Source organism: Gadus chalcogrammus, chromosome 12 (assembly GCF_026213295.1).
Source record: "Gadus chalcogrammus isolate NIFS_2021 chromosome 12, NIFS_Gcha_1.0, whole genome shotgun sequence".
Classification (NCBI taxonomy): Eukaryota; Metazoa; Chordata; class Actinopteri; order Gadiformes; family Gadidae; genus Gadus; species Gadus chalcogrammus.
The window spans coordinates 5085343-5099531 of record NC_079423.1 but is presented as its reverse complement, the minus strand read 5'-3'; the positions used below and the strand labels follow the sequence as shown (position 1 = coordinate 5099531).

At 49.5% G+C, this 14189-nt stretch overlaps 1 protein-coding gene across 1 annotated transcript in view; it reads right to left on the bottom strand.

Annotated features, from left to right (window-relative positions):
• wwc3 (WWC family member 3) overlaps window positions 1-14189 on the bottom strand; it is a 34622-nt gene that overhangs the window by 3575 nt on the left and 16858 nt on the right. The window contains exons 6-19 of the mRNA XM_056603722.1: window positions 12196-12325; window positions 11489-11620; window positions 10356-10426; window positions 8599-8847; window positions 7878-7967; window positions 5888-6456; window positions 5401-5521; window positions 4371-4451; window positions 3894-3980; window positions 3134-3332; window positions 2296-2448; window positions 1921-1997; window positions 1449-1569; window positions 908-1060 (exon numbers count right to left, since the gene is read on the bottom strand). Coding sequence (XP_056459697.1) covers window positions 908-1060; window positions 1449-1569; window positions 1921-1997; window positions 2296-2448; window positions 3134-3332; window positions 3894-3980; window positions 4371-4451; window positions 5401-5521; window positions 5888-6456; window positions 7878-7967; window positions 8599-8847; window positions 10356-10426; window positions 11489-11620; window positions 12196-12325 — 2233 coding nt within the window. The remainder of the gene's footprint in view (window positions 1-907; window positions 1061-1448; window positions 1570-1920; window positions 1998-2295; window positions 2449-3133; window positions 3333-3893; window positions 3981-4370; window positions 4452-5400; window positions 5522-5887; window positions 6457-7877; window positions 7968-8598; window positions 8848-10355; window positions 10427-11488; window positions 11621-12195; window positions 12326-14189) is intronic.

The window sequence follows — 14189 nt, the reverse complement described above, 5'->3', positions numbered from 1 at the left end:
TGCGTTTGCTCCAGTCTGTGTGTTTGTGGCTGCGGTCCGGTGTGTGCGTGCGCGCTGGTGTTTGTGTGCGTGCGCGCTGGTGTTTGTGTGTGTGCGTGCGTGCTCTGGTGTGTGCGTGCTCTGGTGTGTGTGTGTGCGTGCGTGCTCTGGTGTGTGTGTGTTCTGGTGTGTGTGTGTGCGTGCGTGCTCTGGTGTGTGTGTGTGTTCTGGTGTGTGTGTGCTCTGGTGTGTGTGTGTGTTCTGGTGTGTGTGTGTGTGTGTGTGTTCTGGTGTGTGTGTGTGTGTTCTGGTGTGTGTGTGTGTGTGTGTGTTCTGGTGTGTGTGTGTGTGTGTGTGTGTGTGTTCTGGTGTGTGTGTATGTGTGTGTGTTCTGGTGTGTGTGTGTATGTGTGTGTGTTCTGGTGTGTGTGTGTGTGTGTGTGTGTTCTGGTGTGTGTGTTCTGGTGTGTGTGTGTGTGTGTGTGTGTGTGTGTGTGTGTGTGTGTGTGTGTGTGTGTTCTGGTGTGTGTGTGTGTGTGTGTGTTCTGGTGTGTTCTGGTGTGTGTGTGTGTTCTGGTGTGTTCTGGTGTGTTCTGGTGTGTGTGTGTGTTCTGGTGTGTTCTGGTGTGTTCTGGTGTGTGTGTGTGTTCTGGTGTGTTCTGGTGTGTGTGTGTGTTCTGGTGTGTTCTGGTGTGTTCTGGTGTGTTCTGGTGTGTTCTGGTGTGTTCTGGTGTGTGTGTGTGTGTGTGTTCTGGTGTGTGTGTGTGTGTGTGTGTGTGTGTGTGTGTGTGTGTGTGTGTGTGTGTGTGTGTGTGTGTGTGTGTGTGTGTGTGTGTGTGTGTGTGTGTGTGTGTGTTGGAGTGTGCGTGCGCCGGTGTGTGCGTGTTCCGGTGTGTGCGTGCGCCGGAGTGTGCGTGCGCGTCCTCACCCTGCAGACGTACTGACTGCGGGCCCCGGGGGAGAAGGTCTGGGAGCGTACGATGGTGCTGCTGCGGATGAAGGGGGAGGCGTGGCCCCAGCGAGCCCCCCGGACCCTCACCTGCTCTGGGTACATACCCTCCGTCATGGTGGCCTTCTCCACCTGCGACACACACACACACACACACACACACACACACACACACACACACACACACACACACACACACACACACACACACACACACACACACACACACACACACACACACACACACACACACACTATAATGGCTGTAATAAAAGAACAAACCCATTTGTTTATGCATTCCTACTCCCCCACTATACATGCACAAAGCCAAGGCAGCAACACTGTGACAATGACAACAACCACACCCAGACAGCAACACTGTGGCAACGTCCACGTTGTGGCAAGAACATCCCCAGGACAACAATAACAAACACAATTACAAAAAGCAACGCTGTAACAACCACAACGCCATCCCCGGGACACGACAACAGCTCCACCAGGTGTTTGGGAGGGCCGTTACCTTGGCGGTGGGGGCTCTGCTGGCCGCGGGGGCCACGGGGTAGCAGAGCCCCTCCTGACAGGGGCCGGGGAACGGGGCGCTGCTGCTGCAGCCGCTGTCCACCGACTCCGCCTGCCAGCTCCTGCAACCACAACAACAGCACCAGCACCAGCAGGTTAGGCTCACCTGTTCAGGGCACGGCTGGGACCAGGGCGCGGAATGTGAGGCGCTCTGAAGGGGGAGGGCCATCCCACACACAGGTGCAGAAAGACACTGGAGCGGTGACCTTGTGATTTATTGCATTTTAAAACACGCACGCAACGGCGATGAGCAATGCGCTCTGGTTCCTTGGGCGTTTCATTCGTTTTTAAACCTTATTACACCATATTCAAACCTCTGTATTATAATCTATTTGAATATAATCTAGTTTAAACATGTCAATGTCTATTCATCAACAATATGAGATATGCGAGCAGAGACGTGCGTGACAAACCTCTCCGAGTTGGCCTCCACGTTGTCCCTCCTTCCCCGTCTCTCTCGCTCTGCCTCCTCCAGACGAACGGCCGTGTCCTGGACAGACAAATGAACGTTAGAGCTACGATCGTATTGCTACTGTTACCATGATGATATAAGAAATGGGCTTCAAAACCTTGGCTTTGTGCATGTATAGTGGGGGAGTATGAATGCATAAAAAAATGGGTTTGATCTTTTATTACAGCCATTATAGTGTGTGTGTGTGTGTGTGTGTGTGTGTGTGTGTGTGTGTGTGTGTGTGTGTGTGTGTGTGTGTGTGTGTGTGTGTGTGTGTGTGTGTGTGTGTGTGTGTGTGTGTGTGTGTGTGTGTGTGTGTGTGTGTGTGTGTGTGTACCAGGCCTCTAGCTCTGAACTCGTCCTCCTGGCCGTCATGTTGCTGTCGGCTGTGACTTCTCTGCTCGGCTCCACCCACCATCTGCACTCTCAGCCAATGGAAAACCATCTCCAGACCCCCCTCGCAATCTGCCAAACCCAGCTGGGCCGTGCCCTGCAACACACACACACACACACACACACACACACACACACACACACACACACACACACACACACACACACACACACACACACACACACACACACACACACACACACACACACACACACACACACACACACACTTAATCAGGAAGCAAGTTTTCCATCAGGGTTACTGAAATGCATGGGGAGTCATAACAAGAAGTCACAGCGCCACCTCTTGTGAAACACCAGTTACTACAACTCATGTTTCACGGCTGACACCATGGATATCACAGCCAAGCAGAAACCAGTCGTTATTGGGTGTCACCCAGAGGTGGCGCTCTCCCCCCTGTGGTTGGAGTTTCTGACCCTGCTTTAGGGGATGGAGGAGGTGGGAGGGCAGCATGCTGCCAGGACTACACTGGGGTCCAGGGTGGGAGGAAAGGTGGAGAGACAGAGCGAGAGAAAGAGAGAGACACGGAAGGAAACCGAGAGAGATAGAGACACAGAGCGAGACCGCGATAGAGACACACAGCGAAAGAGTGACTGATCAACACAGAGAGAGAGACACGGACACACAGAGAACTGAATTCAAGTACTTCAGAATTGAACTGAAAGACGGTGATACAGACACACAAGGCCCTAGGGGGTAAAGGCGGAAGGGGGGGGGGGGGGGGGGGGGTGGACGGAGTAGGGGACAAAGCCCGACCTACCAGCAGCTCCTCGTGGGCCTGCGCTCCGAGCGAGCAGAGCGAGAGCTGGAGGGCGCAGGGCGCCAGCGCGGCGGTCGCCACGGGGATGCGGAAGCCCTCGTTGAAGGTGACGTGTGGCGTGGGCTCCAGGGCCTTGCAGCAGTAGAAGGCACAGCAGGTCCGGCCGGCGTCCACCGGGACCAGGTGCACCTTCACGTATCTGCCCCCCCCAAGGATAACATCAGGTCATACACATGGGACGGTTCTCTGAGGCCCGCAGCAGCATGGGGCTCCGACCGACAAACCCCAGGTCTCAGGTCAACCCCAGCTGGGGCGAAGCCAAAAGATGTATGTGGTTTACATCCAGGCATTAAGACATTGAGCGGACAATCTAATCCAAAGTGACAGTATATACGGTTATTTATTAATTTATATGTAATTAAAATAAGGTAGAGGTTTGGGCATCTTGTTAAAGAAAATCCCCCCAGGAAGACGGCGTACATTGCTTACATGTACATTTAGCAGATGCTTTTATCAAAAGTGACGTCTCATAAGTAGATTTGCTCATGTAGCACCTAAAGTAGAATTTGTGTAGCAGCCGCCAATGTGATTCTGTGCTTCGATTCCTTTGATTCGCTGCCTCACTTCTAAGCTTTTAATAAGGGCCTCTGATAGATGTCACGATGTAGATGTAAAAAGGACTTCCGATTGAGAATGCAGGAAGTGGTAAGAGTGACAGAGCCATAAGACAGTGTTTACACCATTCTCCCTCGACACTCACACTTTGTGTCCGTCTCGCACGGTGGACTTGTTGAGATTCTTCAGCTGCAGGAGATGTAACAGGAGACTCTGAGAGGACGAGTCGTACCTGGGACGCATGGTGAGAGGGAGAGAGACATGGGGAAAAAGAGAGAGTGAACGAGGGAGGGAGAGGAGAGAGAGCGAGAGAGAGGCAAAGACAGAGTGGCCGAGAGAAATTAAGATGTTAACACTTACATTCAAAATGTGTACCATTACCAGTAAATGCAAACAGTCTTGTAAGTCAGTCTTTGTAATCTTTTGATTATTATAGATAAGAAGCTCATTTTACTATGCATATATGCTTTGGCTTATGTAATTGTATATTTTCCAAGCCGTTGAAATCTTTGAATTGAAAGGAGACACAAGAGATGCTGTTCAGAGGGAGAGAGGGGAGTGTCACTAACACCGGTCGGGTGTCTGGGTCTGCCAGTGTCAGTGCTGAGGGTCCGGTACTCACAGCACACCCAGGTGGATCTGGACCGGCTCGCTCACAGACGCCAGCTCCTTCATGTAGGCCAGCTCCTCAGACTCCTCCGTCCTATAGGAGCACACGTAAAACCTCACTTACTAACACCACAAGGACTATTGTTGACATGATGAACTCACTCATTCAAAGTTCGGCTCACTGTCTTACATTTCAACCTAAAGTGTTTGACCTCGCCGGCTCACATTTGAAATTTTCTACTCACATTTAAACTCAATATTAAATCACTGACTGGAATGATAGCTCACTGACTGCTATCTTAACTGAATGACTGACTGACTTGTATTTCACCACATTGTTACCGTAGGTCAGATAAACTACTGGATTCTGAAACAGAGCGGCCATGGCCCTGTTTGCAAGATACCATTAGATTCTACAACCATTCTTGAATTACCCTTGTAACAGACATTTTAAAAAAAACGCAGCTCTCTCACAACTGTCTAAGTCTGTTTACATGTAGGGTTAATTCACCAGAGATCCCCCTTCATATGCCCTTGTGCACACATCTTCCGATTTTTATAACAGCCATGGTTTTTGCACCATCTTCGGAGGTGGATATGCAATCGCTTGTCTCCTTCTCGGTTGTCTCCTTCAGGCAGGAACATCCTTCTCGGTTGTTCCTGCCCGTTTAGACCGAGAAAAGCTCTCACAATCTATCTCACGACCACTCTCAACTCCCGATATAAAAGGGACGTTTAAAGCAGGGCCCATGTGAGCCGTCTCGACTATGTCATCAAGTGTTCTTTCCTCCGCTGCCACTAGATGGAGCCAGTGCTATAGAAATGCGGGTCAGAGGGACGTGGTGAAAAAAACTGGGAGGAGAGATGGATTGGAGAAACAAATTGGGAGGAGAGAGAGAGAGAGAGAGAGAGAGAAGGAACCAGTGACAGCGAAAGAGAGACCGAAAGAAGAATTTGATTATAATCAAGCTCTTCTGTATTGAAATCAAGTGAGAGGCGGAGAGAGACACAAAGACAGGAAGAGGGGGCGGGGCTCGCCTCACCTCCGGCCCCAGGCCTCGAACACGCCGCTGTCCGTGGCCAGAGCGTCCTCCGAGGGGCCTGCAGACACGCGACGCGCACGCCGCCCGCTACGGTTGGCGCTGTTGCACCTCAGGGTGACTCCTGGGGACACACACACACACACACACACACACACACACACACACACACACACACACACACACACACACACACACACACACACACACACACACACACACACACACACACACACACACACACACACACAACCACACACCACACCAGGTGATTCAGTAGATTGACAACACTAACCCTATCCCTAACGTAAAAGACGGTTGAAAAGTGTGTTGAACTTTAATGTTTAATGTTGGCATTTCATTTATAAATGATTAATTCTGTATTAATTCCAAGGAGTCGTCTTGTTTTTTACAGCCAGTGCCTTGCTCAGAGAACACGGCAGGCCGTCTCTCAGGTCAGCGAGGGGTCAGAGGTCGTAAGGTCACTCGCCTGCGGAGGTGAACGCCCCCTGATGCCCGGCGTCTCTCGGTGCGGCGCCCGTCTCCTCCGGGAGGGGCGGGGCTTGCTGGCCCCGCCGGCCCTCCAACAGACAGCGCCCCGCCAGCTCCAGGTACTCCTCCGTCATCTGGGCCAGGGGGCAGTCCTGAGACCCCGCCCCCCCCGCCGCGGCCGCCACCGCCACGGCCGCCGCCGCCACCGCCGCGTGGGGCGTGTCCAGCGGCGAGCTGGGCGGGGACAGCGAGGAGAGCGAGGAGCGGGAGGAGAGCGAGGCGAGCGAGTGGGGCGTGTCCTGCGAGCGCTTGGGCTTGCCCTGCGGGGGCGGGGCCACGGCCTCGCCGGCGCCGTCCCGGGCGGCGGCGGCGAGGACGTCGGCGGGCGGCAGGTAGCGGGGGTGGGGCTCGTGGGCGTCGTCGTGGCGCTCGTACTGCGGCACGCCGTAGATGTCGCTGAAGCTGATGGAGCTCAGCGAGCCGCGGCTGGACGCCAGAGACCCCCGGCTGGACGCCAGAGACCCCCGGCTGCTGCTGGACGACACGGTCAGGGAGCTGGCTGATAGGCTGGGGGGGAGGAGGAGGGGGGGGGGGGGGAGGAGGAGGGGGGAGGGGGAGGGGGAATGGGAGGGAGAGTGGTAGTAGGTGGACATCAGTACTCGACGAATACAAGAAAACAACAATTCTAATATGTACATTCTATGGCGCACTCCAAGAGAGGTACACCAACACCAGTCCTACAGGAATACAATACGATCATTGATCCAGAATAAAACAATAGTACCAGCGCTATAGAAGGACAAAACAACCCCAGTAATATAGTGTATTTAATAAAACAAAAATACTAGAAGAGCACAATAACAAAGTCAAATAATGATAATGTAGCGTGTGGAATTTTTTGGTGTGGAAGCATGCCATTAGTCAATCATATGCCGCTTTTCCACTGCATGGTACCAGCTCGACACGACTCGACTCGACTCGACTCAGCTCGCCTTTTTTGCGTTTCCACCGCGATCTAGTACCTCAAGTGGCTGCTTTTTCTAGTACCGCCTCGCTCTAGGTTCCAAGCGGCTGAGCCGATGCTAAAATGTGACGTCGGCAGACGGCCGGCCACTGATTGGCCAGAGAGTGTGACGAAGTCACGAGAGCGACATGGCAACCATGCTGGTAACGATAGAACAGCCATAGTAGCGCCGCAGCCAACATATTCCACTTCTTCAACATGCCAGCTAATAATACGAACACGAATACCATCGCATCGATGTTCTCCATTGTTGTTATGTGGGTTCTGTCCATGTGTGGGTTACGTAGGTGTTGTTTGCGTCGCGTACAAAATACGTCACGGCCCTTTCGCGCAGACGACCCCGCCCACGTCCCGGAGGTACTATTTGCGGTGGAAAAGCACCCGCGCTGCTACCGCGTCGAGTCGTGTCGAGTCGTGTTGTGTCGAGTCGAGCTACATGTGCGGTGGAAAAGCGGCACTAGAGGACAGGGTGGACATTACGGTACGCCTATTATCTGAGTCACACAGCGACAGTGCATGCCACGCAAAGCATAACTAGCAGTGGGCATTAACCACAGGGTGCACACGCACAGACAGACAGACAGACAGACAGACAGTCAGGTAGACAGGCAGACAGGCAGACAGGCAGACAGGCAGACAGGCAGACAGACAGACAGACAGGCAGACAGGCAGACAGACAGGCAGACAGGCAGACAGACAGACAGACAGACAGGCAGACAGGCAGACAGGCAGACAGGCAGACAGACAGAGACACAGACAGACAGACAGGCAGACAGACGGACGCACAGATAGACAGACAGAGACACAGACAGGCAGAAAGGCAGACAGGCAGACAGGCAGACAGGCAGACAGGCAGACAGACAGACGCACATATAGACAGACAGAAAGACAGACACACGCACAGATAGACAGACAGAGACACAGACAGACAGGCAGACAGGCAGACAGGCAGACAGGCAGACACCTCTTGAGCTGGGAGTGCAGGTAGGTGGTGAGCCGCGTGGCCTCCTCCAGCTGTCTCAGTAGGATGTTCCTCTTCTCCTGTAGGAGGATCCTACCGGGACACATACAGGTATATGATGTAAACCTACTCCACCACACCAAACACTTCCATACCCAACCTACAATACAAATCCTAGCCATTTGTGACCCTTATCTGTAAACCGCTGGGTTTCAAGTTCCAAAAAACATTGGTACACTAAACCACAAAATCCATTGATGTTTGCCTCGGGGGCGCTCTGTGATGACTTCCACAACCTTATTGACCAATAACATCAAATATTGACCTAAAGGATCCCCGACGGCACCTACTCCTCCTCCCTCTCCCTCTCCTTCCTTCTATCCACCTCCCTCTCTTTCTCTTTCTCCTCCTCCTCCTCACTAACCTCTTCATCCCTCTCCTCCTCCTCACTCTCATCTTCTTCCTCATCCCCCTCCTTCTCTTCCTCCTGCCTCTTCTCCTCTTCCTCTACCCTCTCTTCCTCCTCCTCCTCTATCTCATCGTCTTCCTCCTCCCTCTCCTCCCCCTCCATCTCCTCCTCCCTCTCCTCCTCCTCCCCCTCCATCTCTTCCTCCTCCTCCTCCCCCTCCATCTCTTCCTCCTCCCCCCCTCTCTCCCCCCCCCCCTCCTCCTCCCTCCTCCTCCCCCCTCCCCCCCCCTCCTCTCTACCCACCTCCCCTCGTACCTCTGGTTGGCCCCCTGGTTCTGGGAGGTGTGGGCCCGCTGCACCTCCTCCTCCAGCCTCCGGCGCTCCTCCTCCAGCTGCAGGGAGGTGTCGGCGGGCTGCGGCTGCTGGCCGAGCAGCGTGATCTCCTGGAGGAGCGCCTCCTTCTCGCGGACCAGCTGCATGAAGCCCCGGTCGCGCTCCGCCTCGGCCTGGCCCGACCAGCTCTCCCCCTCCAGCTGGGCCAGCTGCTGCTGGATGCTCTGCACCCTGACAGGGACACACAAGGTGGTATACCGGCTAGCCTAACATACATGGACATTATCATACAATCTATCCTACATGGCCATATCATATGAGATTTAAGACCGTACATTATCATAACCATCTATCCTTCATGAACATTATAATATCAGATATTATACCATCTATCCTACATGTACATTATCATATTATATATTATACCATCTATCCCACATTTACATTATCATATTATATATTATACCATCTATCCCACATGTACATTATCATATGATCATAACCATCTATCCTTCATGAACATTATAACATGAGATATTATACCATCTATCATTATAAATTATCATTTTATATATTATACCATCTATCCTACATGTACATTATCATATTATACCATCTATCCTTCATGTACATCATCATATCATAAATTATACAATCCATCCTGCATGTACATTATCATATTATATATTATACCATCTATCCTACATGTACATTATCAAATACATTATACCATCTGTCCTAGATGTACATTATCTTATTATGTATTTTATAGTGTTTCATTTGCTGAATAAGACGCCCTTTACATTCACCTACATTTGCTCGCACAAAGCTCGATATTATACTCTAATACACTATATGTATTTATTTATACATTCTACGGCACTGGCGGCTGGCAGAAAAGTGTAGGAGAGCAGTGCGTACTGTTCCACCCGTTTGGCAAGACTCCCAAAACATAGCCCTACAGGTGCCTTCTGAGGACCTCAGTGAGGCCAGCAGCACCCCGGCCCGAGACCGGGTCCAAGGATCAAATTAAACGATGTTTATGTGTTTGAGTTCAGACTGTGACTCAGAGGCGGAACACAGAAGTTTCCACAGGTCCTGCTCTCTCCCTCTCTCCATCAACTCTGATCTCATAGTTGGCATTCTAGCAGTCAGCATAGCAACATGAACACCCTGCCGTCCTCAACACACACACACTTCGGGAAAAGTCCCATTTCACATGTCATGGCCAACATAATGCATACTTGGTTATTTCGTGGCAGACTGCATGTTTTGTGTGTGATATGTGCTGTGATGTGTGTGCATGTTGTGTTTGTGATTTTTTTTTGTGCATGTTGTGTGTTTACATGGTGTGTGTGTGTGTTTGTGTATTTTGTTTGTGTATGTTTTGTGTCTACATGTTGTGTGCGTCTGCTTTTTGTGTTGGCGTGCATTTTGTTTGTATATTTTGTGCGTGTATGTTGTCTTTGTGTATGTTGTGTGTGCATTTTTTCTGTGTGAATGTTATATTTGTGCATGTTGTGGTGTACATGTTGCCTGTTTGCATATTATGTGTGCGTACATGTTATGAGTGCACACGTTTTTGTGTGTACATGTTATGTGTGCATGTGTGTGAGTGTATGTTCTGTGTGCGTGTTATGTCTCCTTTACTGGAAGGGGAAAGGGGCTAACTCAAACTGTGCTAGTTCTCTGCTAACTCAAACTGTGTTAGCTCTAGGTTGGTGAGTCAGGATACTTACTTCTTCTTGGCCTCTTCATACTGCCAGTTGAGCTTCACTTTGTCCACCAACGGAGAGGAATCTGAACCGTACTGGAAAAGAAAAGGAGATTAAATGACAGGGCAATGTCGACCTTTAGCTTGATAGCCACGATCGCCAATATTCACTGCACTTTATATATATATATATATATATATTTACTTTATATATGTATTGAGTTACATATCGGCTTTACTTTTCTGTTATGTTTGGTTTGCGTCGACCGTAAGAAAATTCCCCCTTCACTGGTTGAGTGGTCATGTAACTCTTGAATTTAATTTGACCATTTTAAGGGTCAAAGCACCATAAGAGTTTAAACACACACAAACACACCATAATGCCAAACACACACTAGAGATGAAGTGGTGACGCTTACTACACAGTAGGAGTTTAAGTACACAAGGTCGACTTAAAAACTGGCATCAGAGATTGATGGAGTGAAGGTTAAATCACAACAACCGTGTCAACTTTTGGAAGGTTAATAATAGTAGCATGTTGTCCTATGCTAGTCCCCGCTGCTATAAAATAATAAAGCAGTCACCAAGATTCGTTCATAATTAATTCATAAATTCCAGCACCCTCTTAAACTTTATTTGGCACAGTAAAATTCATGTTAACAGACTCATATAACATCTTGAATTATCCTCAAACATTTTTCATGCTTCTCATTCCACCCTGTCGCGACTTGCAAGAGAACGCAAAAAATGTCTTGAGCTAGCAATCCATCAAGTGCCATCAAGCGTCTCCTAGCAACCCAGTGACTTGTTTATCAGCTGTTTTCATGGCGTTGGGCGACATTCATTTTGAGGTCTGCAACTCTGCAAGACTGCTCAGGTATTTATTCTGATGATGCTTTGGAAAAGCTTCAGTTTTGGATATTAAATAAAAACGGATAAGTCGGACAGGTATTGGTCTAAAGATGGTTAAAGTTAGGGTATATGGGCAAGTTTGCATACAACGGTTAGAGCTAGGAATAAGGTTAGCTTTGGTGTGGTTAAGGTCGGGATGAGGACCAGGCTGAGGGCAGTGCACCGCAGCAACGAGCCCAGCAGAAGTGCCTCTAGCCGGGCCTGCAGTGGGGCCGTTGGCCCCCTGGGGGTTGGAGGGCAGCCTACCTCTCCCAGGTATTCCGTCTGGCAGCCCGTCTCGCAGAACTGCAGCTGGTTGGCCAAGTCGCCCGCAGCGCTCACCGACTCATCCCCTAGCGATGTGTTGCTATGGAAGTTCAGCGTCAGTTTAGCCAGGCTCTGATTGGTTGAGAGGAACACAAGAAAAGGGAGAGAGTTCATTACTGCGCAACAATAAAGAAATTATGTTACCGGTATATGAACACGGATTTAAGTGAGGGTTTTGAAAAGGCTCTCAAATATTACATTTTGCTCGAAAACATTGGCTTTTGGCTGTTTAGCAGCAGCCCTGAAATACAAGTGAATAAGTAACCACACTTTATTCAAATCCCTCAAATCTGGATTGATTGTAAAATCATGTCGCCACTGTTTTCTTTTCAGGTACACAGAACCACGCCTTTGTTTTGGAATGTATCGATGGTATTGACACACATACAACGGTGCTTTAACATGGCTGATAATGGACCAACAACACTGAATTGTTTGTGGCATACCAAATACTATACCCATTTTACTAATCGGGCATTATAGTTGACACTGTAGACAGACAAATAGTGAACATTACAGCATCATCACTCTGCAGGTGAAATATAGTCCCTGAAATTTGTGTTTGAGGAGCCTACCTGGATGAAGTCTACAGGTATGGGAGGAACCTACAGGTATGGGAGGAGCCTACAGGAATGGGAGGAGCCTACCTGGATGAGGTCCTGCCTCTCCTTCTCGCCCGTGCTGATGGCCTTCTTGATGCTGCGCAGCTCGTTGAAGATGGCCTGCGCCTCGTCCAGCTTGTAGTTGGTCTGACTGCTGGACATCTTCCTGTCGATCCTGGCAAACACAAGAAATAAACCATGCTTAATCATTCAGCAGACACTTTTACCCCAATCAATCGAATCGGTTGGGGTAAACACACACACACACACACACACACACACACACACACACACACACACACACACACACACACACACACACACACACACACACACACACACACACACACACACACACACACACACACACACACACACACACACACACACACACACTTTGGGATTTAGACCTTAACCGATTATCTGTAAATTTAGGGGGCATTTATGTTTTTAATAATCAAAAAATATCCCTTCAAAATAACCCTCAGAAAAGGGAACATATTTATAAAATATTCAACAAATATCAGGTGATCAAAATAATATTTTTTTTGCAAATATACACTGCATCCTAAAAAGTGATTTCACTCGTGTACGTGAATGTATGCGAGTGTATGTTGTTAGTCTAGTAAGGGAACAGTGAGTGAATGAAATGAGTTTACATTTTCATTCAGAAGGAGGTACAGTATGCGATGCTTCATCATCTCACTGGACATTAAGACACTCACCACCTCCTAATTATAGTCTGTGCATCAACTCCCCCCCCCCCCCCCCTCTTCTGACACCTCATTATAATAACTCTAGTTAGAGATGACCTCGCTCCTTCCTTACCAGAGACCGGGCCGTGTCTTGAAGGGGAAATGTTTTCATTGGGAAACGCATCAGTATCAAGTCATGGTCGGTCGACTTCAATAAATTAAGTCATATGCTCATAGCAGGAGGGCCACTAACTTCATGATTTCTGAAATCACTGTTTCCACGAACGGCATCAAGAAACATTAAGTTAAGTTATGTCGACAGTTAGGCCAGGGTAAACATTTATCTTAATCTGTTCTCACGTGAGTCTTTTTTTTTTCTTCCTTTTTTAAAGGCCCAGTTGCAAAGGCCAAAATAGTTGGGAAGTGAAACGTGAGCTAGCCGTTCAGCGTAGCCGAGTGCTAGCTCTCCCTGGCTAACAGAAATGCTCCAGAAAGAGAGGACTACAAATAAACAAACAAGCTTGTGTTTTTTTACCTCACCCGCCAACACAGGGAACTATAATAGCAAACTACATTATCATAGCTTGCCATTACCAGCTACAATCCATTCGCCTAATAGGACTCCAAATTCACCCAACTTAAGGAGGGTTTTAAGTCTATGGGGGTGCTTAAAGGGGCTCCCGGGACCCCTGGCCTTGAAGGTGTGTGCGTATGTGAGGAAGAGGAGGAGGAGGAGGAGGAAGAGGAAGAGGAAGAGGAGGACGACGACGACGAAGACTGGGTGCTGCTAAGGCCCTGCATGCCTTGAACCTAGCCTTGGCATGTGGTTCTGGCCCCACCACAGCCCTCTCCCTCTTCAACAGCAGGTACTGTTCTGCTGCCCAGGGGCCTGGCCGCCCCTAAACAAGCAGTGCTTTGTCCCCCCGCGGCCCCCTTCTGCTGGCAGGCCCTGGGCTCTGCTCAGTGGCTCCAGTACCTCTGGCTGTTTGTGTATATTTACCACTTTAAAGATACATATATACATAATGATATATCTTTATATTCCTACACGCATCATTTATATCCATAGACGCGTATGTAGCAATATACTGTATTAGATTCGAGACACATATTCATACATGAAGGCTTATAAATAAGCCTACATACATACATATGTATATAGAATGCATTGGCATCAGCAGTAGGGCTGAGGGGAGCGGGGGCGGGGGGGGGGGGGGGGGTTCTTTGGGCTCCCTGGCGAGGAGGGGAAACGAGCGGCCATATTGGCAACATCAGCTGAGGAAACAATAGAAACTATTTGAACAATAGAAACTTCTTCGGACAATATCAACTATTCAAACAATA